Below are 25,859 nucleotides of genomic sequence, written 5' to 3' on the forward strand. Positions count from 1 at the left end.
CTGCCCTCCTTTGCTGCTCCAGTGCACACCCTAGAGGCCCCTCCAGGAATTGCCACCTTGGCCGATAAGGCCCTGCAGGAAACTGGTCACCGAGGGGGTGAGACAGCAGTGTATCACAGGCTGAGGACCATCACTTGGGGAGCTGATTTCCTGACCAGACTTCATGGAAGCCTCTTGCCCAGGTTGGGTGTAGCCAGCTGGTGGCTGGTTTTATCTATATTTTCTGCTGTTTTGCTTTCTCTTTTATGTTACTTTATTGTGTTTATTTTTGTGGTACTGGGACTGGAACCCAGGGCCTTTCGTTAAGCTTCTCAAGTGCTCTGCCGTTGAGCTACGTCCCCAGCTTCAGCAATATCTGGAGTTGCATCGGCTACTGGATAGCCCAGGGTGAAGGGGTGGCCGATTGCCTGGGTAGAGTGGGCTGGAGGAGGTGGACTCTGGTGTGTCTGAGAAAAGGGGGTCTTTGGTCATGGTCTTTTGCAGGGGACAGGGGTGGAGACACTGCTGGCTGCAAAGTTGCGAGGAGATGTAGGTTTTGTCAGGGCATTCTCCCTCTGAGGGGAAAAGTTTGTCCACCCTAAAACACAGGTGGGAACAAAGGAGAGCTTGGTCACGTGTGTCTTTTCGGACATGGGCATGTTCACATGGATGTTTTTTCCTGTGTGTGTATGCACACATGTGTGTGTGCATAGAAGGCCAGAGGTTGACCTTAGAAGTTTTCCACAATGTCTCTTCACTATGGCAGTGAGAACCAGACCTTCATGTATGCAAGTCAAGCATGTTATTACAGAGCTGCCACTCCACTCAACATCTTGATCTCAGACTCTTCCTTCTGGTGTCAGCCATCCCTCTACACCATATTCTGAGGATCACCCGCTTTTCCTCTTGAGGGCCAAGTGCAGACTTGCCTTTCCCTCTCTCCTATGTTCAGCTGGGAATGGTGAACACTCTGTAAAGGTGTTGTGTGAGCCATTTGGGGGACCCACCTGTCCACCCACAGTACGGGCCCTTAGTGAGTCTGCAGGTTTTGAGAGTCAAGGGCTGGGCACAGGCTGAGCAGGGCAGGAAGGTGTCAGGGCTGTGCTGGGCAGAGGAACCCCTGATCCTTCCTCCCATGGCTGCCAGGGCCAGGCTGGGACAGGAGTTCTGCTCTAGCTGAGACCTGTGTTTAACACCTGTTAGACACAAACACACAGTCTGCTCTAAACAGAGGTTTCCTTAAAATAATTCAGCAGCCGGGTGTGGTGGCACATGCTTGCCACCTCCGCATTCAGGAGCCAGCAGCAGGAGGGCAGAAAGTTAGAGGCCAATAGGAGCTGCATAGCAAGACCTTAGATCAAAAAATAGCAAAATCAAACCACTGCCACCCCCAAAACTTAACCACCAATGAAGCCAGACTTTTTCTTTGAGCGCTTGACCCCCAGAAGTTAGGCTTGGCAGCATGTGGCTGTAACCCTAGTTCTGGCAAGGCAGAAACAAATATATTTGCGGGGCTTACTTTCCAGTTAGTTTAGTAGAACTGGCAAGCCTAGTTAGTGGCCTAGTGACAACTATATGCCCAGCGCCTGCATACAGTAGGTACTCAGTAGTACATCTGACTGTGGAGTTTGAATAGCTATCGTCTCCATAGACTCATGGGTTTGAATGTGTGGCCCATAGGGAGTGGCACTATTAGGAGGTGTGGCCTTGGTGAAGAAAGTGTGTCACCTCAGGGGCCGGCTTTGAGGTCTCATAAGTTCAAGACTGCCAGTGTGACACAGTTCACTTCCTGCTGCCTGTGGATCGAAATGTAGGACTCTCGGCTCCTCTCCAGTACCACGTCTGCCTGCACACCACCATGTCCTGCCATGTGACAATGGACTAACACCTCTGAAACTGTGAGCCAGCCTCAGTTAAATGTTATCCTTCATAAGCGTTGTCCTGGTCATGGTGTCTCCTCACGGCAATAGGAACCTTAAGTAAGACCCTCACCGAGCAAGCAGATGGAAGGAGAAACCTCAGAAGTATCCCTTCCATCATTCACTAAGTCACTACTAGGTCACGCCCAGAGGTGTGCATGGAACAGAAATGGTCCAGTCTGGGAACAGAGATTCTTGTGAAGGATGTAATGAGCCTTGACTTACAGTTATGCAAGCCAGTATGAGGCAGAATGAGGGATAAGGCTTCTCCAGTCAGGGCTTGCTCAAGGATGTCTCTGGAAAGAAGTGGCCTCAGCCGTGAGCCCTGAAGGCTTAGAGGAGGCTTCAAGGGAAGACCCTGCAGAAGAGGAAGCTGGCAGAAGGGCAGCCAGTGCAAAAGCCCCTGGGCAGCCCTAGTGGACGGCTTTGATGGAGCAGTGAATCCACTCAGCTGGGGAGGCGGTCAGTTTTTTTTCCTCTTCCAGGCAAGTCATGTGAGCATGTGGTAAAATGAGAGGCTGGCTTCCTTGGGGACCCCTCTGGGTCAGACAGTCTGGTTCCAAGGCCTTCTGCTGGGTCATCTGCCCCTCTTGTTTAGGCTTATTCCTATCCGGGTCTGATTTACTAGTTCCTCTCAGGCCGTACCAAGGGAGCTATTTCAGAAACTGCCAAAGGCAATTCGAGCCCCGGCCATCATTTAGGAGAGAAACAAAAAGAGCCATAAATGAGAGACTCAGGCATAAAAGCAGCCTAGCCCCACAAGCCTGCCATGCTAAATTTAGCCACTTTGCCTCGCAATGAGGTGAAATTGCAGGTTTCTGGTGGGCGGTGACACAGGGTGACTGTGGACAGAGAACTTCTGCTTCCTGCACCTGAGGGCAGAGGCCCAGTACTGTCCCCAGGGTCCCACAGAGTCGGGGAAGCAGGTCCATGTGAAGCCACCTTCAACTGGTCTGCAGGGTCCCAGCGGTACCGGGCACCAGCCAGAGCCAGGCAGCAAGGGGCAGGACTGAGAAGAGGTTGCCCTGTCTGCCACCAAAGGTTTGGAAACCGCAGCTGTTGTGCCTGCTCCTCTGTCCAGGGGTCCGTCCTGACTGCTCATCTAGCCTCCTGCAGACAGTTGGCTGTCCAGGGTGACTCAGAGCCACCCAAGGGTCCCTCTGCATAGCCGGGGCTTCCCTGTTCCCAGCTAGCAGCTTTAGGGCTAATGCCAGCCACGGCAGAGGAAGTTGGAGGGGCTAAGGGGTCTCCAAGGGCCCCAGTTTCCCGTCTTGCTTTTCGGTTTTGTTGTCCCTGTGTGCAAGCATCAAGGATGCTAGAATGTTCCTGGGGCTTGTCAGCATCTGCTCATGAAATCTTGAGCTGGCCTGTTTTAGTCCAGGGAGCCCAAACTCAATCCAGGATTGGGAAACTACCCTTACCTGGCTGGCCAGGAGGGGGCGCTGCTGGATGCACAGCTTAGTTGCTATGTGGCCAGGGTCCCTTCCAGCCCTGCTCAGTCCAGGCTCTTTTCTCCCTCAGCTGCTGGTTCATGGGTGGGGGGCTCTTCAGTGCACCTAGGGAGGTGAGCACAGCTCAGCTCCAGGGTAAGGCGCAGTGTGCTGGCTGGAGTCCAGCTCTGGGCTTTCCTGTCAACAACCTTGGAGGAGCCATCCTTTCCCCCAGCCTATTTTCTTTGTTTCTCTTGTTGCTTTGAGACAGTGTCTCAATATGTAGTTTTGGCTTGCCTGGAAGTCATAGCTATCCTTCTGCCTCAGCTTCCCAGGCGCTAGGACAACAACTCCCGTTTCTTTTCTAAGATTTTCTTATTTTATGTGTGTATGTGTGCCTGAGCACATGTCACCAGTGTGTGTGTGTGCATCGTGGGCTTGCAGGAGCCCTCGGAGGTCCACGAGAAGAGGGTGTCAGGTGCCTCGAAACTGGTGACAGGTGATTGGGAGCTGCCGTGTGGGCGTTGGGAACTGAACCCAGATCCTCTGCAAGAGCAGCAAGTGCTTAGCGGTTGAGCCATCTCTCCGGCCCCAGCCTCAGCGTCTTTATCTAAGAGGGCTAGTAAGAGAACTTGTGTTGGGTTAACGGACCAAGGTGGTCCAGCCTCGGGCAGGGAGCAGGCTGTGGGCTGTAAGGCCTGTGAGGTGTGGGAGTCGCAGGGCCATGTCTGCAGCAGGGCCTGGGATAGTAATCCAGTAGGTACCGGTTCTTTTTTTTTTTTTTTTTTTTTTTGTTTTTCGAGGCAGGGTTTCTCTGTGGCTTTGGAGCCTGTCCTGGAACTAGCTCTGTAGACCAGGCTGGTATCGAACTCACAAAGATCCGCCTGCCTCTGCCTCCCAAGTGCTGGGATTAAAGGCGTGCGCCACCACCGCCCGGCATAGGCACCGGTTCTGTGATGGCGTCGTTGGTGACTGGGGATGTGGCTCAGTGGGTAGTGCTTGCCCGGCATCTCTGAGGCCTTGGGTTCTGGCACCACACTGAGTGGGTGTGTGTGTGATGCCTGTCATCTCAGGAGGTGGATGTAGGCAAATCAGCCTTAACTACATAGCAAGTCTGAGGCAAGCCTGGGCTACATGAAACCCGTAACGCAGTCCTGAGCACAGCCATACCCTTTCATTTCCATATCGCTCAAGTTCCTTTAGTTCTGAAGTGGCTGAGCTGAGCAAAGCGGACAGATGTGTGCGGCCTGAAAAGGCAGGTGTCCCACCTAACCCTCCATCTGCCCTTTGCCTATCTTGCCTGGTGGTCATTGTTCTATGGGGTTGCTGGAGTAATAGGGGGTAGGTTCAGCCTCTCTTGTGGGTCTCAGTTCTCATGAACTGGAATCTTTTGGATACCCCTGAGCCCAAACAGCCACTTGACGGAGCCTTGCCAAGGGGGAGAGCAAGCCCCATGGTCCATCTGTTGTGACTGCAGGATCCAAGGATTCTGGGGACAAAGGATTCTGACCCCAGCCCAGACCTGGAGATTCCATACAGGTGACACCCAAGAAGGTGGGCCCGGATAGGTGGCCAGAGCCAGAGGGTGGAACTGTCCAGGAAGCCAGTCCTTGGGGGCAACTGCAGAGCAAGACGCAGGTCTCTGAATTGCTGACTCCCTCACAGTGAGATGAGTGGGGTCATAAGGCCTCATAGCGCTGGCTTGTGGGGAGCCCTCTCAGGGGGACAGTGGGTGTCGCTGGCCTGTGGGGGCCCCAGCCTCCTGTCCCTACTAGCCCTCAGGGGACAGTGGCTGTTGCTGGCCTTTGGGGGCCCCAGCCTCCTGTCCCTAGCCCTCAGGGGACAGTGGCTTGTCGCTGGTCTGTGGGGAATCCCAGCCTCCTGTCCCGAGCCCTCAGGGGAGTGTCTGTTGCTGGTCTGTTGGAACCCCAGCCTCCTGTCCCTAGCCCTCGGGATAGTGGCTGTCGCTTGTCTGTGGGGACCCCAGCCTCCTATCCCTACTAGCCCTCAGGGGAGTGTCTGTTGGAACCCCAGCCTCCTGTCCCTAGCCCTCAGGGGATAGTGGCTGTCGCTTGTCTGTGGGGACCCCAGCCTCCTGTCCCGAGCCCTCAGGGGACAGTGGCTGTCACTGTCAGACACTAGGACTGTTCAGCGTCTGAACAGAAACTTAAGACTTTGGGAACCCCAGGGTGGCCCCTCTCCGGGCTCCCTCTTTCCCTGGCCTGGCTGTGGGAGAATGTGACAGCCACCCTAGACTAGACTGAAGGCAGGAGCCTTGGTGGGTTGGTGAGGCCCAATAGAAGGAGGGACAGCCCAAGCTGGAGTCTTCATAATTCCCATTGTGGCTGACTGAAGCCAGGAAGGGGATGCAGTGGCTCCAATGCCTCCCTGAGCTGGTATAAGCCAATGGCAGGGGTAAGGCGGTTCTCCTTGGGGAGGGGGCTGTGTCTCTAGTGATGATACCTGGAAGCCACGTGAGACACATACACTCCTGGGCTCCAAGCTGGCTTTGCGGTTTCCCACTAGGGTCCACAGAAGGTCTCCACTGCCTCTCTGACCCTCAGTTTCCCTATCTGTGCAACTGAGCCATCAGTAGCTCCTGCTCCTTAGGAGGTAGTGTGGATTGAGTAGGGGAACTTATCGGCTGTATTTATCACAGGGCTTCACCCCTCCTCACACTGCCTCAACTTCCCCATCTGTGTGCAGGAAACAGTTGCCCCTGGACAGCCAGCAGGGACTCAGCAGACACCACAAGACCCCTTCACCAGGGCAAGAAGTTGTTCCTTTGATCCATTCGGGGCTCTGGTCCCTAGTCAGTGCACAGTGAGTCACACACACACACACACACACACACACACACACACACACACACACACACACAAGGACATGCACACACGCATACACATATACAGGTACACACCCTTGTGCACGGGGAACTCCCAGCACATCTAGCTCTTGGTTCCTCTGAGAACCTCTGAGCCCATTTTAAAGTTGTAACCACCAAGGCCCTGGCCAAACCTTGACGGGAGCCGAGGCTGGCTTTGTGTTTCAGATGCCTTCCTGTATACCGTGCTATGGGGCGATGCCGTGGGCTAGGAGGCAGGCAGGGAAGGTTTGCAGGACTGCACAGGCGGGCAAGCAGAGGTGCGGCACAGGTGTGCAGAGGTTATGCACAGGGCCTCTGAGCCACTGACAGAGAGACTCTAAACAAAATGCAAGACCAGCACTGGGCAGCCGTGGGAGCTGTGGACAGAGGTTGCAGCATGCCTAGGAGTGGAAGTGAACGAGAAGCCGGGGACAGGGTTCCAATACAGGACAACCTGTATTGCTGGGTGGAGATATTCCTAGGTTGTGTGTGGGCACTAGCATTCCTGCAATCCTCAGACTGGTACCACCCTGGCTAAGGAGCAAAGTATGAAATGGCAGCAGCCGAGATTTAGGTTAGATATGAAGAAGTTTCCAATTGCCTGTGCTAGAAGATGCCAGCTCGCTGTACTGTACTCCCCAGGGATGTGGGGCCATTTTTCCATCCTGGAGATGGTTTGGGGAAAAAAGAAGCTATGCCCGCCTCCGTGGGCTGGCCTCATTACAACCTGGATCCGAGACAGGCAGTGGGCCCAGGTTCAAAGCAGCCCTGACGTCTGCCACCGTTGCTTCTGATCCACCCATGGCTCCTAGGTACCTCTGCCTAGCTGGGAGGCCAAAGTCCTCCCTAGAGGGACCTGGCTCCCTGGGGATCCGTGTTCTGCACCCCCTTCCCCAGTTCTACCAGGGGCTGCCACCCTGTTCTATTTCCGGGTCACAGGACCTTTGTCCACACGCTACTGTCTTGTTGTGTACTCAGTGTGCCCAGTACAGAGCTGGCATCAGCAGGCGCTGGGCTCTGACTCCGCAGGGGGCTCAGCAGGGAGGGGGAGCAGACAGCCAGTGGGCTGGGCATGAAGGCAGACGGAGGCCTGGCTTTAGACCCCACAACTGCCACTTGCCCCCTAGCTGCCCCACACCTCCCCCATGCAGCCGCAGTCGGCTCCTATGGGAGTGGTGGCACAGTGTGTGCCAGATGCTGCTGAAGATTGTCCAGGCTGACTCTCCCGTCCTCTCCTCGCAGGTGGCAGCCATGTCTGTGAGGTTGCGCTTCCTGTCTCCTGGGGATGCCGGGACTGTGGGGACCGTGGGCCGCAGCGCCTCCTTCGCAGGCTTCAGTGCACAAAGCCGGAGGGTCTCGTAAGTGCCGTGGGAATGGAGGGCGCAAGTGCATGGGGTTGGAGCACCGGAGCTCAGCCAGCAGCCTGGGACGGCCAGCTATGGGGGTACGTCCTTTCCTGGACAAACTTGTCATTTCCTGCCAGCTTGGTCCACGTCGTCTTGTGTCCATAGTCACCCTGCTGAGCTTATCACCAAATGAGAAACCTGGCTCAGAGAGGTAGCGCCATGACTCCAGGGTCACACAGCAAAATGTCTTCCCAGTTGGCCTTAGCCTCCTAGGGGTGGAGTGTGAAGGAATGCTCTTCCTGTTTAGAAGTCTGGATGGTGGGGCCCGCCTGTCCTGGCTCTGTGACCTGGGGCAAGTGACTTCACCTCTCTGAGCCCAGGTTTTCTCACTTTTGAACACAGAAGGGGCGTGGCTTCCTGTACGGTTGTTGTGAAGGGGAGTTAACACTGGGCAGGCCGCTGGCTCCAGCTGTTACACTGGGGCCTGGAGGTGGGGCTTTCTGATGACAGCAGCTGGCTCAGCCTTGTGGGTTGGGCCTCCAGGACTAATCCCTGCCTGCCTCTCCACCCTGGGCTCCTCCATCCTGTCCCCATGAGTCCCTTCTGCCTCTGGGGCCAGAGCCCCAAGAGCTCAGGCCCACCAGTCCAGGTTCTGTGGTCTTAGCTGGACACGGAACAAGCCCCCAGGGAACACCAAAGGCACCTGAGTGGATGGGTGGGCAAGTCCCCACCAGAGTGGGCACAGAGCCTCGATGGCTGGTCAGCTGATCAGCAACCATTTTCCACAATGCCACACACCTGTGCTTGTGCTTAAAGACCTCAGCCTCCCTCAGACCTCAAGGTCATTCTGGCCTCATAGCCAGGGCCCTGAGTTAACTTAGCCCGAGCTTCAGCCACTCTGATCTCTCTCTCTCTCCCAGGCCCTAGAACAAGCTGTGTGTCCCGGCGGAATATTCTGCCCTGGCCTATCCCTGCTGTCTCGGCATATCCTGGGGAAGACTCCAGGCCCAGCCCAGCCAGGTGCCTCACTCACATCCACCCAACAGCAGCCCTGTGAGGCTGCCTGCAGGTTCCCCTCTGCCCTGGCCTGTCCCATCCGAGCTCTCCCTAGAGGAGTCCACGCCTGTCTCAGGGGGGCCCTCCTTCCTCAGCAGGCAACAGTGGGGAGGGACCCAGGCCTTGACCCGCTTGGGTCCATCAGTGGAGCAAAAGGAAACAAAACAAATCAATTCAGCCATGGCTGGTGCTATGCTGGGCCTAGGACAGGGTGCAGAGGGAGAGGTGGTATCGCCCGAGGGCCTGAGCGGCACAGGGGCTTCGTTCAGCAGTGGTGATCGGATGTGAAGACAGCAAGTGCGAGGGTCCTGAGGCAGCGAGGAGCCGGCTGCGAGGCACGTGGGCTATGGTCAGAGAGGGAGGGAACGCTAGGGGACACATCCTCAGTGTCCGGGACCGGTGAAGGCTTGGGCAGAAGTTCTGGATGGGAAAGTTTGGCAGAGACCCATGGTGATTGATCTTAGTTGCTGACTGTGAGCCTTGGCGAGGACAGTGGGTGACTCCGTGAGAAAGACACACAGCAGGCGCTGCATAAATGCTGCTGGGAGGGGCGGGTGCAAACCAGAGGAGCCAATGTCGTTTCTCAGATCAGTCCTCCCATGCTGCTTCTGCCTGGGCCTCCTGGAACTGGACCTTGGGGTCTGTATGTAGAGCTGGCCTAGGAACGCACAGCCTGGGACCATCTCAGATGGCTCACTGAGGCACGGAGGTCTCTGTGTGGTTCAGGAGGAGAGGAGGGGCTGCTGGCCATCACTAGGCATTGACCAAGTGTTCTTCATGGCCACCTGGTGACAATCACATGCCACATTTCCATCCTGCGGCTGGCTTTCAGGCCTTAGAATACCCCATATCCATGGGAAGTGTCCCCTCATGCCCCATCAGGACTTCTGTCCAAAAAGTCCCAAGGAAATCCCCAACTCTGCTGCCCCTGGACTCCTGGAAGATGGAGGTGATTCAATCCTCTTATGATACCTGTGATGTCTGTGTGTGGCCTAGAGACGTGAGCCCTGATGCTGCGAGGGTCTGGGTTTCCAGGGCTGCTTGGGCCTTAGCTGCTCCTGAGGTCCTGAGTAGATCCCTTTAGCTTCAGCCTGGGAAGTCCCCTAAGATTGAGAAGGTTGCCCATGGTGATAGTGAAGAGGTGTAGTGGGATTTTTGTTTCTTTTAGCTTTTATTTTTATTTTGTATATACCAGTGTTTTGTCTGCATGTGTATATACCACATGCATGCAGTGCCCACAGAGGCCAGAAGAGGGCGCTGTATCATCTGGAACTAGAGTTACAGACACTTAGGAGCTGCTGTGTGGGTCCTGGGAATCTAAGCCAGGTTTTCTGTAAGCAGAGTCAGTGCTGTTTAACTGCTGAATGGTCTCTCTAGCCCCTGCATGGTTGTTTTAATTTCCTTTCTCTGTCCATCTCCCCAGTGTCTGACACTGGTTTGACCAGGATTGGGGTGCAGGTCTCACCTCTGCCCCTTATTCCCAGAGGTGAGGGGCCACACCAGGGTGGGTAAGGCAGAATGACCCTGACAGCCCAGCAGGACTCCACTCAGGGAAGGACACACCTCTGTTGCACCCTGCCCACCCCAGCTCTTTGACCAACCGGGCCTTTCTACCCCACAGATACAGAATTCACTTGGGGAAGTTATCTGATCACTTAGTACGAAGGCGTGAATGGTTGCTATCATACAGGCATTTCCCTTTTTCAAGCTCTGTGGGTGGGAGAACCGTGCCAGCTGCCCACAGTAGTTTCCACCAACAGGCACAGCAGCAGCTTGGCATCCAGGGCTGTCCTCCCCAGGAGTGTCGGGCAGGTGTCTCTGATGCCAAGAGTTAGGGCGGGTCATCAAACTCGGTTTTAAACCACTGCTGGTGACCGACCCAAAGACCTATGGAATAGTGCGTCTGAAGCACACGGAGTTGAGCCTCAGCGTGGTAAAGCTGTCATTGTCCTCCCATGGGTCACAGGGCACAGGACCGTGGCCAGCCTGGTTGATGGGCATGCAGTCAGGAGTCTATGCAGTCAGTCCAGGGACTGCCCTGCCTGGAGGCTGGGGACAGTCATGACGGTCAGCGCTGTTTGATTGCCTGTGATCACTGGGCGCCAGGCTGCACGTGCCTGAAAGCCTGTCCGGCTTGCCTGGGGCTGTTTAATATTTACTGAGTATTCCTGAAGCTGGTGACACACATCCACCCCCAGAGGCTGCTCCCAGCCCTGTGACACCAGCCAGCCATGCAGCATGCAGCCTCATTTCACCAGCCAGGCTGGGCTGTGCCAGCCCTCGGAGCCACTGTCCTCAGAGGCTCAGAGACAGCACTGGGCTTGGAACCTCAAGAGCCCGAGGGAGAGGGAAGGGGTGGGCCTGTGGACCCCTGAAGTGAGCTGCAGCGCCACCCAGAGCCACCTCCTGCCTCACTGTCCCTCTAGCTGCCTGGACTCTCATCTGTCAGAAACCCACTGTACCCTTGTCTGCAGTGTGGCCTGTCTGTGCCTGAGATGGCAACTTTGTGGAGGACCCGGTCCAAGAGGTGGGTGATGTGGCCATGGGGAATAGGGAGAGAGAGGAAGGGGATGGAGAAAGGGCTTTGGAGAGTCATCTGCTACAGTCTGTGAATGTCAGTACCAGAGGCAAGCAGTGGTGGCATACCCTCTCCCGGGCACTGCTGGGGGGCGGGGGCGTCCCCTCCCTGCCCACTTGGCTTTTTCTCTTTTCTTCTCAGTGTTAGATCCTGTTGGATAGGCTTGTTCCAGTCTTATCTCTTCGGCAAACATGTGGTGCCTGCTGTTTACCAGACACGGCTTGGGGTTCTTTGTATTTATCAGTCCCCAGAACCCTCCTGGCAATCCCAGCCCTGGACCCCCCTTCACTGAGAGACAACTCCAACCCAGAGAGACTCCGTCAGTGGCCAGGGCCACTCAGTTTGGTTGTGGGAGAGCCAGATACTGACCGCACCAGCTGGCCTATATCTCTCAGGGCGGGCGTTTGTTTGTCTTTGTCAAGGCTCTGTCCCGTCCTGTCCCCTGGAATGGTGGTATCTGTATAGCAGGGACTTAGCAAATGTCTGTCGTGTCACTGTGATGACAAGGAGAGGGGCAGGCATCATTACCTCCCCTCTACAGGCGAGGAAACCAGCTGAGTGGGCTAAGAGCTCAGAGTCTTGCGACTGCAGTTTGAATACAGGGGCTGAGTAGGGGGCACAAGGCCCTCGTGGGCTGGTATGTGCTGGGCTGTCAGCTTCAGGGACTCCGGGCGTGGGTTGGTCCCAAAACAGGGTGACAAGCAGACCTAGTTTGAGTAAGTTGCATGTCTGTATTGTGTCTCCCACCTGTGGAATGCTTAGCATCTCACCCAGCCAGAACTAGCCCAGTGACTTTTCCCAGGGCTGAGGAAAGAGCAGAGCCATGTCCCTGTGCCCCGCCCCTTGCCTGACTTGCTCGCCCACAATCCTCTGCCTCCCGCTATAGATTGTGACTCTCAGGGGGACCCAGGCCACCAGGGACTGCTCAGGGAGCTCCTATCTGGATGGACAAGCCCTGAGCACCTGGGTTTTAAAAGCGTGCTTGTGATGCTGAGGCAGGAGGACAGAGTGAGATCCTATCTAAAAAGGAAAGAACCATGAAAAAAGGTTCAGGGACGTTAGAAAGAACCCAGAAAAGCCATGTCTTCAGTGTGTGGGTGACCCCCAAAAGCCCAGAGCTAGTGAGCCCCAGAGGCAGAGGGGACCTATCTATTTATCTATTTATCTTGCAGTTACACAGATGGGCTTTCATGTGGCTGGGGCTGGCTTTGAACTCTGTTGCTAATGATTCCCTAGAATTCCCTAGCCTGTACCTCCCTAGGTGGAATTAGAGGCCTGTACCCCAGGCCTGGCTGTGCCTTTCTTAAGGCAGGGTCTTAATACACTGCTCACAGTCCCAGTTCCATCACAGGAGGAAGTCACATGGCTTCTATAGTCAAGAGCGAGAAAACCGAACCTTGCGTGTTGTCTGCCAAGCTTTCTCTACTCTGACAAATTCCAGGGCCCAAACCTAGGGAATGGTGCTGCCCACTTTCAGGCTGGCTCTTCCCACATCACTTAAGGTCACCAAGACAGCATGCCCCGTTGATCAACCTGATTTGGGCAAGCCTTCCCAGGCCGCCAGGTGGTCACACAGGATGTCAGTTCAATAGTTAACAATTATCCAGCGCTGCCCGCTTTCTCTAAAATCCACAGGTGACAGAGCAGATCTGGGGGGGAGCTGTCCCTGGTGGGGGACACAGAAGAGGTTGGAGCTGAGCAGTACTTGTACCCTGCAGGAACCCTGGGGCTAGGATTCGGTCCTCTCAGTGTTGCTGTGTGTGCTTGGAGCATGCCATTCATGGAGTCCGACAGCTCATGACATATGCCCTGGAAGCCCCTTTCTTTTTTCTTTTCTTTTGTCCTTTCTGTCTATCTTTTTGTCTGTTTTTCTGTCTGTCTTTCTGGAGACAGTTTCTCTGTGTAATCCTGACTGTCCTAGAACTCACTCTGTAGACCAGGCTGGCCTCAAACTCAGAGATCCGCTTGCCTCTGCTTCCCAAGTGCTGGGATTAAAGGCGTGCGCCACCATGGCCCAGCAGAAGCTTGTTTTTGGTTCTAAGGTTTGTAACTGTCCTCTTCATCCTCAAACCCAGGCCTCCCATTTTCCAGATGAGGAAACTGAGGCTCCAAGAACCTCAGCTTTCTGAAGAGCACACAGCTCGGAAGTGATGGAAGTGGAGCCCAGCCACCTGTCCTGACTCTCTGTCCCCTCCCACAGAAAGTCCATCAACAGGAACTCTGTGAGGTCACGGCTGCCAGCCAAGTCCTCCAGGGCTTATGGAACACTGCGTAAGGGCTCACTCTGCCTGGACCCCCGGCCGCAGCAGGTGAAGAAGATCTTTGACGCTGTGAAGAGAGGCCTCAGGTGAGTGGGGAGAGACAGACAGACAGCAGTACTGAGAAGTATGTTGGGCGGTGTAGGTGCTGCAGAGGAAAATGGGTAAGGCAGGAAAGAGTCGGCATGGTTTTGAAGGAATTGCTCTGGGCAGCCTCGGCCACAGCACAGCCACAGGGGAAGAAGTAAGGCCCTTGGGGATAATGGGAAGGCCAGAGGTCTCCGACTTTGGACTCCTAGGGACACAGGGTGACATCAGAGGGACAACGGGACAATGCTTCAGGGTCATGTGAGCTGTGGAGGCCTCGGCTGTTCATCTTATGAGAGCTTGGAGCCATAGAAGGTTCTGTGGTGAGGGAGACGCTCAAGCTCTGGGGCCTGGGCTTTAAGAACTTCTGACTGCTTTGAGCTGCTGGTGGACTCGTTTGGGGGGTGGTGAGAAGGAGACAGGATCGGTTTGGGGTCACGTTGAGAAGGATGTGAGGGTGCAGGCATGGGAAGGAGAGAGAGAGAGGAGATAGCTGACTCCAGAGACAATGGCAGGAGAGGCTTGTCTAGTTGAGTATGGATAGATGCAGCTGGACGCTAACCCTGTGATTGCTGAGTGTGGCCTGAAGGAGGCGCTGGTGTCCCAGCTAGGAGAGCTGAACAGGCCAAGCTTGAAGGAAAATGAACAAGCCCATTTGGGGTCCCTCTTGTGTTGGGGCACCTGATGTCACTGTCACTCAGTAAACTGACCTTGATAAGATAAACCTGGGCATGGGCGGGGGAAGGGTTCCATGCTGTGGATGGGGCAGGAACAGTCACAGCTGGAGGGACACACCTTGGCCCCCCAAGAGAATGGCCTTAGGAGGCATTTTCAACCTAAGTCCCCAGATGTCAGACAGGAGAGGCACACCCCCTTTCTCTGCTCTGCCCAAGGGGATGGAGGACACACCGTGCCCTGAAAGGAGCAGTTTGCAAAACCCTCACTCTGTCTTAGATAATGCTCTCAGAGTAGGAGAAGTTAAGGCTCAGAGAAGGTTCTGGAAGGCTCTGCTTGGGCTGTAGACCCTGCTGAAACAGGTGTGTGTCCTTGGCCTTGAGGAGGGAAGGAACCTTGGGGGAGGACTGGCCTGACTCCCTGCTTCCTTGTTACCCAACCAGGATGCTACAAAACCCTGAAGCACCCTGGGTTTGGGGTTGGAGGGTCCCCCTCTCATCTTGAGCAGGGAGGAGGGGCAGAGCCCAACCAGTATGGTCAGACAGACAGCAGCCCTGCCTGAGCCCACTGTAAGAGTGAGCCCAGCCCTGGGTTGTCACTCAAAGGAACTTGCCCTTCTCTGATGCCACTCTGGCCCTCAGCTGCACGGTCACTTCTGCAGCTCCTCACCCCATGGTCTCATTTCCCTCCCCTGCTGGTCTTCTTACAGCCTCTGCCCCCTGCCCCCTTCTATCCACCACGCCCTCCTCCGTTCAGGCATCCCTGGCCAGTTCCTTGCTGCCTACCAGGATCCGTGTGTAAGCCTCTTTGCAACATGCCTAGTAATGGCTAGACTGATTTGCGGAGTTCTTGGGGTAACAGAGGGACCCCCAGATCGTGAGATGGTCAACCTCATGCTGGGGGAGGGTACCTGGTCAGTTGTCCTGCTCCTCCTTTCTGCTTGGATCCTACCCCCTAACCCCCCACCCACTGCCTACCACAGGGAGCACCTGTGTGAGCAGCAGGCTGAGCTGGATTACCTGTGCGGTCGCCACACCGACACCCAGAGGAGCTCCAGGCTTGTGAGTGTCCGGGATGAAAACAGAGCTGCTCACAGCAGCTGAAGGACGGTGGTCCCCACCCCAGGTCCTTGGGATTTGCCATGAACTTCCCTCTCAGGGCTCTGGGAGGAGCGGTCAGGCCACTGCAGAGGTGCATATGGCCCCATCCCTCAGGGCTTGGCCATCACACACACCAGAGCCAGGCAGTTTATGTGGCTCAGGAAAGTGGCCATTTCTGAGTATCCCCGGCCCTGCTCTGCCCCAAGTTGAGCCTGCATGCTCTTGTGTCCAAGGTGAGAGTTTTCTGTGGATACCAGGATGTGGGGCTCATTGCGTGGGTCTCCCGGACTCTTAAATGGCCCCTCTGATTGCTCCCACTCTTCTTTAACTTAAGGGTCAGAACCTGTATCCTAAGTCAGGTCCCGTCAGCCATTCTTCCTAAGCCAATTAAAAGAGCCAAGTTAGGGCTAGAGAGATGGCTCAGTGGTTAAGACCACTGGCTGCTCTTCTAGAGGTCCTGAGTTCATTTCTCAGTAACCACTTCTGTAATCACAACCATCTGTAATGAGATCTGGTGCCCTCTTCAGGCATACATAATAAATCTTTTTTTTTTTTCTTAAAGAGTCAAATGAAAAGCAGAAAGCAGAAAACAGAGATTTATTCAATGTGTTAAGATGAGGAAGAAAGGAAATATATATATATATATATCCATAAAAACAATTTAAGAAAAGAAGAGGTGGCCGGGCGGTGGTGGTGCACGCCTGTAATCCCAGCACTCGGGAGGCAGAGGCAGGCGGATCCCTGTGAGTTCGAGGCCAGCCTGGTCTACCAAGGGAGTTCCAGGACAGGCTCCAAAGCTACAGAGAAACCCTGTCTCGAAAAACCAAAAAAAAAAAAAAAAAAAAAAAGAGGAAGAAAGGAATCCAGTAGACAGCCCAGAAGTCCACTGGTCTTTTCAAGTTTGAATAGAGGCAGGGATTTGCACATCTAAGCAGTCCTCTCAAGGCGTGGTGCCGCCCACCACTGTAACCGGGCTCCACTCTCATCCTGTAGAACTGTGTGAAATAAAATCAAGTCCTCCGCATCAGGCTGGAGTTCTTTCCCCTCCCGCTGCGTGAACTTCCTGAGACATATTCCCACTTCTCTGGTATCTGTTGTTTCCATAACTAGATAGCCAGATTGAGAGACAACACCTTAGACCAGCTTCATTTCTACAAGGCAGACTATGGCGCCACCTGCTGCCCATGGGACGCGTCACCCAGCTCACCTTGGTCACACCAGTGTTGGAGGGATAAGGACCCCACAATGAGGACTGAGTGCCTGGGTCCCACAGGGAGTGTTTTATGGGTTCCCCAGAAGCTGGTATCAGAACAGCTCTTCAAAATCACAGCTCCTTCCGCTCATTTTTTTAAAAGATTTATTTATTTATTTAAGAATGCAAGTGCTCTATCTGCATGTACAACTTTATGCCAGAAGAGGGCATCGTATCCCACTAGAGATGGTTGTGAGCCACCGCGTAGTTGTTGGGAATTGAACTCAGGACCTCTGGAAAAGCAGTGAGTGCTCTTAACCACTAAGCCATCTCTCCAGCTCTCATTTCATTTTGAAATGTTATATTTATTTATTTGTTGGTGTGAGGGAGGGGAGACAGAGCAGGGATGCATTTCTCCAATGCCCCTGTGGAGTCAGAGGATAATTGCGGGGCAGGGGTCGGTTCCCTCTTCCCACCATGTGGGGCCCAGACTCCAGCACCTTTACCCATGAGCCATCCAGCCGGCCCTGAAGTGTGACTTTTATGATCCTTACAGTCACGCATGTGGCTACTCTTTCTATCCTTGTCGTGACAAGGTGCCCGACATGAGCAATGTAAGAGAAGAAGGATTAGTTTTGGCTCAAGGCACGACATCAGGAGGGTCGGGCAGCCTACTGCATCCGCAGTCGGCAGGCAGAAAGAGATGGGAGCTGCTAAATAAATGGTTCTCATTTTGCCATGAAGCCCAGAACCCCAGCCTCAGGTGGGTCTCCCCATCTCAATCAACCCCGTCTAGAAACTCCCTCCCATCCAGAGGCTCATCTTCAAGGTGATCCTGGACAGAGGCTGTCAAGCAGACAGTCAGTACTGACCATTACAGTGACGGATGCCCATATTACACAGGAAGAGAGGGAGGCTCAGAGAGGTTGAGTAACTTGCCTGGGGCACACAGAGAAATAGTGCCAGACCTAGAATTGGCTTGCCCACAATGAATGCCATTCTTCCCCTGGGCATCCGTGGCCATGATCAGGGCAGGCCACTGTTGTCATTGGAGCTCAGGTGTTAGTAATGAGGGGTCTCTGGAATTCTGACCTCCCCCTTCTCTCTGCAGGCTTTCTACTATGACCTGGACAAGGTGAGCTCAAGTCCCTCTGCGGTCTCCAGGGTGGGCAAGACTGTCTGAGGTGGCCTTCCATCCCAGCTGCCCTTGGGCAGAACACTTGGGCTTCTCATGTTACAAGCAGGGAAACTGAGGCCTGATGTGAGCTTCGCTGAGATCTGAGCCCAGTGCCCTGATCCTGGGGAGGGGGTGGGGTGGTGGGAACGCAGCCACTTCTGAAGCAGCTTTTTTTTTTTTCCCCTGGGAGAAGCAAACACGCTTGGTAGAGAGACATGTCCGGAAGGTGGAGTTCCATATCAGTAAGGTGGGTGTCTTGAGCATCACGGAGCGTCATGGGGGTGCCACAGGGAGTCATGTGGGTATCGCTTGTGAGTCAGAGGGAGCCACAGGGTGTCACTGGACATCATGTGGGTGACACAGGCCACCATGGGGTGTCATGAGGGTGTTGCGAGTGTCCAGGTTGGGTGGTTATGGGTAGCTGCACAGAGGAGGGCTAGGCAGAGCTCCCGTGACTGACAGCAGCGTCTTAGCCCTGGGGTGGGGCTCTGTCACGGGTCAGTACACAGGGCTTGCTGCTTGGTCTTGGGAGGCTCTAACTGTCCCTGTGTAGACAGGAAAGTGGGGGCTCCACCCACAGGGATGTGCTCACAGTCCCGTAGCGAGTCCCTTAGGCTCGCCTCCTCCTCCCTCACCCTCCTTCCTCTGGAGATAGGGTTTCATGGTGTAGCCCTGGAAGTCTAGAAGTCACAATATACTCCAGACTAGACTTGAACTCACAGAGAGCTGCTTGCCTCTGCCTCCTGAATGCTCGGATTAAAGACACACACCATCATGCCCAGCTCCTTTACGTTTTCTTTTTTTTCTTTTTAAAGATTTTATTTTTTTTATTATGTACAGTGTTCTGCCTGCATGTATGCCTCTGAGGGTCAGAAGAGGGCACCAGACCTCATTACAGATGGTTGTGAGCCACCATGTAGTTGCTGGGAATTGAACTCAAGACCTTTGGAAGACCAGGCAATGCTCTTAACCACTGAGCCATCTCTCCAGCCCTCTTTTAGGTTTTCTTAAAGTCTATTTGCAAGTAATTTCAAGAGCTCACCTTCCTCCCCAGACCCACAGGGCAGGCACTGCCGTGGCTCACTTTCCATTCCACAGTTGGGAATCAGACTGGTGCATGACATATCACGAGTGTCTACTGTGCTGAGTTGTGTGTGTGATCCTAGGTACCAGGGTGTGAGGTGGTGGCTAAGAGCCATGCTACCACAGGGCGAGGCTGGGCTAGGAGATAGTTCTTGGAGGAATAGATGGTGGGCAGAGGCTGTCCCTTGGTGTGGCCCACAGCCTGCGTGTCTGCCGCAGGTGGATGAGCTCTATGAATGCTACTGTATCCAGTGGCGTCTGCGAGATGGCGCCTCCAACATGCAGCGTGCCTTTAGCAATGGTACCCAAAGCCGTGCCTCCCGGGAGAGCCTGCAGGAGCTGGGCCGCAACTTGCAGGAATGCATGGAGGTGGGCCAACCTCTCTAGCCCCTGCTCTGGGCTCCTGGGTAGGGGGCGGGGCTCGCAAATGACTGATCCACTTGTGGGCCTTGCAGGACATGTGTCTCATAGAGGGGGCCTTGGAAGTTCACCTGGGCGAGTTCCATGTCAAGATGAAAGGTGAGCGCCAATCAGTTCTTCCCAGCAGCCAAGAGAGCCTGCTAAGGGTGGGTGGTGCAGGCTGGAGTCCCAGGGTCTAGAGGCCCAGCCCTGATGGGTGCCCTTGTGACAGGAGGTGGGCTCATTGCACTCTGGGTGCAATCTACAATGCCCTCCACCCTCTTGACCATCAAAATCTCCTATCCTTCCCATGCCACCAGGCACACCCTTGTACCCCAAGGTCCCCATTGTCCCTGAGCAGGGCAGGGGGGGGGGCGAGAGAGACTAGCCCATTTCTGTGTTCCAGGCTTGGTGGGCTATGCACGCCTCTGTCCCGGAGACCAGTATGAGGTACACCCAGGAAGGTCCTGGGAGGGAGGTCCATGGGTAGGCGGTGAGGGGGTTCCCCTGGGGCTGCCTCTGCACCCTTCCTGTGTCTCACACGCAGGTACTTATGCGCCTGGGCCGCCAGCGGTGGCGGCTGAAGGGCCGGATAGAGCCGGATGACAGCCAGACCTGGGATGAGGAGGAGAAGGCCTTTGTGCCCACCATGCACGAGAACCTGGAGATCAAGGTGGGGCAGGGCCCAGGGTGGGACCTGGCGCCTGGGTGCCGGAGCCAGACACCACCATCCTGTCCCTCACGGCCAGGTGACCGAGCTTCGAGGCCTGAGCTCAATGGTGGTGGGTGCTGTGACTTGCGACATCGCTGACTTCTTCACGGCCCGCCCCCAGCTTGTGGTGGTGGACATCACCGAGCTGGGCACCATCAAGCTGCAGCTGGAACTGCTGTGGAAGTGAGTGGCTGCTGTGGCATCCCTGCCCTCACCAAGGCCACCCCTGCTCCTGGTGCAGTCCAGACCTGCTCCTGCATAGCCATCCCTGACCTCACCCATCCTACCCCACAGCCAGGTTTACCTGACCTTTACAGCAGCCTCGTCTCCTCCTCCCCAACACCTCTTGTGACCTTGAATTTCACTCTCAGTTTTGGAACACGTGACAGCGCAGGTTGAACCAGGACCCTTTCTGGGCCCCTTTTCCTCCTTAGTTCCTCAGGGGACCTCCCTTCTGCCCGCCTCCTCTTCACCACCTTCTGCCATTGGCTGTCCCCTGTCCCTTCCAGTCTGGGGCTGAACCTTGAGGTCCTTCTCTAGGCTACAGACCAGTTAGGTCGGTCCAGGCTCAAAAGGAGCCAGTGGTTTCTAAAGTTTCTGTTGTTGGCACCTTGCATTTCCAGGACGCCTCTCCCCTGAGTGGGTGTGGCAGGAAAGAGCTGAGAGCATCCAACTCAGTCACCTAGGATCCCCTCAAGTGCATGCCACAACATTAGGCTTGCGGGGGGGGGGGGGGTACTGCAGGCCTCTGGGCTCCGGATCCTCCTGGTGGGTTTGGTGCACTCTCCTCAGCTGAGGGCCATGCAGCCACCTGGCCTTTACCCCCAGCCTCGCCCACCACGCTTTAAGTGCATAGCATGAACATCACTCCTAACTGACTCGAAGGCTTTGGGGCGAGAGAAAAGTGGGGTGAATTTGATTCTGGCCCTCTCTTATTGGAGGGGATGTTGGTCAAAGCAAATTCCTTGTCTCAAGCCATCATTTCAGAGTTGTAAATAACCCAGCCACCTACAATCCATTCCATGTAAATAACCCAGCCACTCACAATTCATTCCGTGTAAATAACCCAGCCACTCACAATTCATTCCGTGTAAATAACCCAGCCACTCACAATTCATTCTGTGCAAATAATCCAGGTGCTCACAATTCATTCTGTGCAAATAACCCAGGCACTCACTACCTAGTGGAGGTTGTGGGAAGATCAGCACAGCTCCTGCATACACAGGTTACTTTGAAAGACAAGGCAGCTGCCTGTGACTGCAGAGCACTGGATCCCATCCCCAGATGGTCTCTGCTCTCCTCTGTAGCCCCTTGGACTCTGAGTGCCTGCTGGTGTCACCCAGCCCCACTGGCAGGTTCTCGATGGGCAGCAGGAAGGGCTCACTGTACACCTGGACACCACCTAGCACCCCCAGCTTCCGGGACAAATACTGCCTGGTAAGTGAGCCTGTTCCCAGCAGGCTGAGATGCTCTGGGACTGGGCAGTGAGGAGCACGGCCTGCTTGGGGTTCAGCCTGGGGGTTGTAGGGCTGTGGGGCTCAGTATTCCGCGGCTTGAGGCCATGGGAATTAGGCTGGGTCTGGGACCTGCTGGTGTGTGTGTGTGTGTGTGTGTGTGTGTGTGGAGGGTGTCCTCTGCTTAGCCATGGCCTTGGCCTCACCTTGCTGAGGAGACTCAGAGCTTCCAGGCGTGTGATCTGGAGCCATCCACAAAGAAGCAACCTTCTCCCCATGCCCCCAGGGCCAAGGTCCCCTCGGAGGCCACCGTCCTCTCCTCTCTGGGTGGGGGGTGGGGGGCATTGAAAGCTGTGCACACAGACACCCTCAGCATTTCTCTTGCTGTCCTTGGGATGGTCTCTCACATACAAGGACCTTCCTCTTTTTTTTTCATCCATCCTTCCTTCCTTTCTTTCTTTCTTTCTTTCTTTCTTTCTTTCTTTCTTTCTTTCTTTCTTTCTTTCTTTCTTTCTTTCTTTCTTTCTTTCTTTCTTTCTGTTTTTTGAGAAAAGGTTTCTCTGTAGCATTGGAGCCTGTCCTGGAACTAGCTCTTGTAGACCAGGCTGGCCTCGAACTCACAGAGATCTGCCTGCCTCTGGCTCCTGAGTTCTGGGATTAAAGGCGTGTGCTATCCCCACCCCACGCTGCCCCACGCGTGACTGTGTTCACTCCACAGACATAGAGGTAATTTCAGTGTTGTGCAGTGCCTGTCCACAGGCCATAAGCAATCTTCAGCAAGAACATCTCTCCCCAAGCTTGCACCCATCCAGGGTCCCAGGCCCCAGGGCTTGTCCCCCTTTAGGTGTGGACATTGGCACACGGGTGGGGAGACACATGGCATCTCTCCAATACAGAGCACAGCGATCTCTGGGCACAGAGGGGGGACCACTGGAGCACTTAGGGTCTCCAGGGATATGCTTCCAGAGCAGTGGCATCTGAGCTGGGACCCTCGGTGCTGAGGGCATGTATGCAGGGTAGTTTGAGGCAGAGAGCACAATCAGCACCAAGGTCCTGAGGCAAGAGCTTGGAGAAGATGAAACAATGAAGTTGAGGTTTGCCGGGGAGAGTCAGGGCATGACGGAGCATCCGCGGCTCCAGATGCCAGTCACCTTGGCAGATAGACATCACCCTGAGCACCTGGGCACGTGAGGGGCTCAGCACAGTCCCTTGGGTGGCTGCTGAGGTTGCTCCTGCATCCCCTCCCAGTCTGTCCTCCAGCAGCCAATGCAGCAGGCCTTGCTGCTAGGTGGGCCTAGGGCCACCTCCATCCTCGGCTACCTGTCTGACAGTGAGCTCCAGGGCCCTCACCTGCGGAACCGGAGCCAGGAGCGACTTGAGATGGACTCCTTCAGCTCTGAAGACCCCAGAGACACTGAGACCAGCACTTCGGCATCCACTTCAGATGTGGGGTTCCTGCCCATGCCTGCGGTACCCACGGCTTGCATAGAAGAGGGGACCAGGGAGGAGCCCCCACCCCTGGGCCTGCTGCCAGGCCTGGCTCACCCAGTCAGCGGTGTGCTTGTGGAACAGCCTGGCTGGAGGGACTTGGGAGGAGAGAGGCTGACCCTGCTGCGAGATGCCCCAGTCCACAGCCCCATGGTGCCACAGAGCCAGAAGGACCAGGAAGAAGGAGATGGGGATGGAGTTGAGAGGCCTGTGCAGGAGGTCCTGGATCTGCTGCGGTCTGCAGACACTGCTAAGCCCCAGCTCCGGGAGCTGGAGTACCAAGTCCTTGGCCTCAGGGACCGGCTGAAGGTATGCCCGCCCTGCACTGGACAGCAGCACCACCTTGCTGCCCGCCTGAGGCCTGGGAGCAGGTGCAGGGACCAGGCAGCCCACGTGAGCATCCCAGCCTCACCCCCATGTGACCTGGGTGGGCCGAGCCCCTCTCGCCCTCAGTTCCCTCACTTTTCAAGGCCTAGGAGGAGAATACCCAGGGGAGGCCGGAGCGCACAGTGAGTAATTTGCTCTGTGTCCAGCCAGAACCTGGCTTCCTCGAGAATCTTCTGATGTAGGTGGGTGCTCTGGGCTGTCATTTTAGGATTAAGAACTTTGGGCCAGACCGAGCTGAATTCAAGGAGGGTCCTGCAGCTACCTGTCCCCCACCCGCGTCTGTATGGCCACCCAGTACCTCCCCATCAGTGGTCATTCAGCCAGAGGATGTCCTCCGGCCCCCCGCAGTGGCTCTCAGAGGTGCTAGCCGCCTCGACGATGGATGGCTTTGTTTACATTTTTAAATACATAAAATAAAATGTAGGCCACACACACCAACTTCTTTTTTTTTTTTTCTTTGGTTTTTTTCTTTTTTCGAGACAGGGTTTCTCTGTGGCTTTGGAGCCTGTCCTGGAACTAGCTCTGTAGACCAGGCTGGTCTCGAACTCACAGAGATCCGCCTGCCTCTGCCTCTGCCTCCCGAGTGCCGGGATTAAAGGCGTGCGCCACCATCGCCCGGCAACACACCAACTTCTATAGCCCATTCTTGGGTATGACACGTTTTCTTAGAACGATCCAACACAAACCTCTCTTCAAAAAATTCTCACCTAATATTATTTTGTTTCATTTTCTTCGTTCTCAACCTGGACCTCACACATTCTCACATCAGCACAGCTGAGAGAAAGCGCCACTTCTCATGGTCTCTATCCAGTTCTTAACCCACCCTGCCTGCCGGCCACCTTCGAAAGGCCCTGCCCCAGCGTTCCAGGAAGGAGAACTTGAGAAAGGATGCCACCTTTACTTGCACATCCGCGGTGTTTGCGTGTGGAACAGTTTGAGTTTCAGGCACACAGCTTCTGTCACACTCCTGTATTTTCAAAAACCGCGCACACTTTGTACGGCTCTGAACTAGCACAGCTATTCAGAATACCAGAGAGACCCCTCTGTCTTTTGGAAAACAGCCAAAGACAACAAAAACAATGACAGGTCCCTCCTTCAGCTTGGATTCTAAAGGGGAGTCACCCAGAGCCTTCCTAGACTTCTTGAGAAATGGGCTCAGTGTTGCTAAGAGGCCAAGGCTGGTCTTGAACTCCAGATCCCCCTGTTTCAGCCTCCCAAGGCTGGGAAGACAGGTGTGTGCCACCATGCCTGGCTAATTTACACACACTTATTACTATTTATATAATGTGTGTATTTATGTGTACGTATGTACACACGTGTCAGGTGCTCTTGAGGCCAGGTGAGGCCATCAGATGCCCTGGAGCTGGGCTTATAGATGGTTATGAGCCACCATGTGGGTGCTGGGAATCGAACCCAGGTCCTCTGCAAGAACAGCCAGTGCTTTTTACCACTGAGCCATTTCTCCAGCCTCAGACACATACATAGATGCATGTGTATATAGTTACACGCACATGTGCAGTGCACATATACACACACTCACGTGCACACATATGCACACACACACCTGCCTATGTACACAGTCGACCCCCTCCCTTACCCTCCTGAAGCTCATCTACCCTTGAAGACTCGTGTGCAGCAATGGGAAGAAGGCACAGACTCTGCTGCTGTCATTTTTTGAGGAAAACCCTCAAGATGCTCAGTGTGCTCCTATAGGGCTGAGGGCGACCGTATGGCTGCTCTGCCTCCCTGCAACCGCCATCCTTTCTCCAGTCACCATCACATGCTCGGTCACCTGTACTGTTTTGCTGTGTGCATGGCCCCATGTGCAGGGCTATTTGTGGGCTCGTGGTCCCGAGCACAAGCCCCGGCATGACTGGTGGTAAAAATCCCAGAGTTAGATGATTCCTTCAGGTGGGAGGTGCAGCGCGCTGACAGAAGCCCAAGGGTATTGCCACGACACTGTTAACTACGCTGTCGCTGTCATCAGGGCTGGGGAGACCTGGCCTCACCCTCCAGGACCCACACAAAGGCAGGCCTGGGGGCAAGCACTTCAGCACTGGGGACATGGAGACAGGAGGCTCCCTGGGGCTCAGTGCCCACTCAGTCCAGCCTAACTGGCAAACTCCAGGTCCCAGCAGGAGGGACTTCAAAAACAAACATACAAAAAAAAAAAAAAACCAAACCAGTAAAACAAGGTGACAGCTCTGGAGGCATGACACCCAAGGTTGTTCTTGTATGGCCCCTCTGCACGCACAAGCACATATGTACAACATGCACAACACATGCACACGTACACTGGGAAAGAAAAACAGGTATTAAACAAAAGTGCACACGAGGGCCTTGTACTTACAGGCTGGGAGTTTGCAGTGTGGCCTTGGGGTCATGGCTCAATGTTTGCTAATTTGCTGACATAACTACCTCAATTCATAAGCACCCACTGTGTCCATCCGTGTCTGTGTACATACATGCAAACATGCTTATCACTGTGCCCGTCCGTGTCTGTATACATACATGCACACATGTACTTGTCACTGTGTCCATCCGTGTCTGTGTACATACATGCACACATGTGCTTGTCACTGTGTCCATCCGTGTCTGTGTACATACATGCACACATGTGCTTGTCACTGTGTCCGTCCTTGTCTGAATCCCCTCAGGGTGACTGTCAGCGTG

General features: G+C 54.9%; 1 protein-coding gene across 1 annotated transcript in view; it reads left to right on the forward strand.

Moving 5' to 3' along the window:
• Positions 1-25,859, forward strand: part of Ripor3 (RIPOR family member 3) — a 42,905-nt gene that overhangs the window by 9,455 nt on the left and 7,591 nt on the right. Inside the window, exons 2-13 of the mRNA XM_026787033.1 lie at positions 7,437-7,552; positions 13,375-13,521; positions 15,177-15,255; positions 17,598-17,621; positions 17,857-17,910; positions 18,966-19,115; positions 19,202-19,265; positions 19,552-19,595; positions 19,693-19,818; positions 19,895-20,040; positions 21,165-21,294; positions 22,560-23,108. Coding sequence (XP_026642834.1) covers positions 7,446-7,552; positions 13,375-13,521; positions 15,177-15,255; positions 17,598-17,621; positions 17,857-17,910; positions 18,966-19,115; positions 19,202-19,265; positions 19,552-19,595; positions 19,693-19,818; positions 19,895-20,040; positions 21,165-21,294; positions 22,560-23,108 — 1,620 coding nt within the window. The 5' untranslated portion in view covers positions 7,437-7,445. The remainder of the gene's footprint in view (positions 1-7,436; positions 7,553-13,374; positions 13,522-15,176; positions 15,256-17,597; positions 17,622-17,856; positions 17,911-18,965; positions 19,116-19,201; positions 19,266-19,551; positions 19,596-19,692; positions 19,819-19,894; positions 20,041-21,164; positions 21,295-22,559; positions 23,109-25,859) is intronic.

Source organism: Microtus ochrogaster, linkage group LG8, assembly GCF_000317375.1.
Source record: "Microtus ochrogaster isolate Prairie Vole_2 linkage group LG8, MicOch1.0, whole genome shotgun sequence".
Taxonomy (NCBI): domain Eukaryota; kingdom Metazoa; phylum Chordata; class Mammalia; order Rodentia; family Cricetidae; genus Microtus; species Microtus ochrogaster.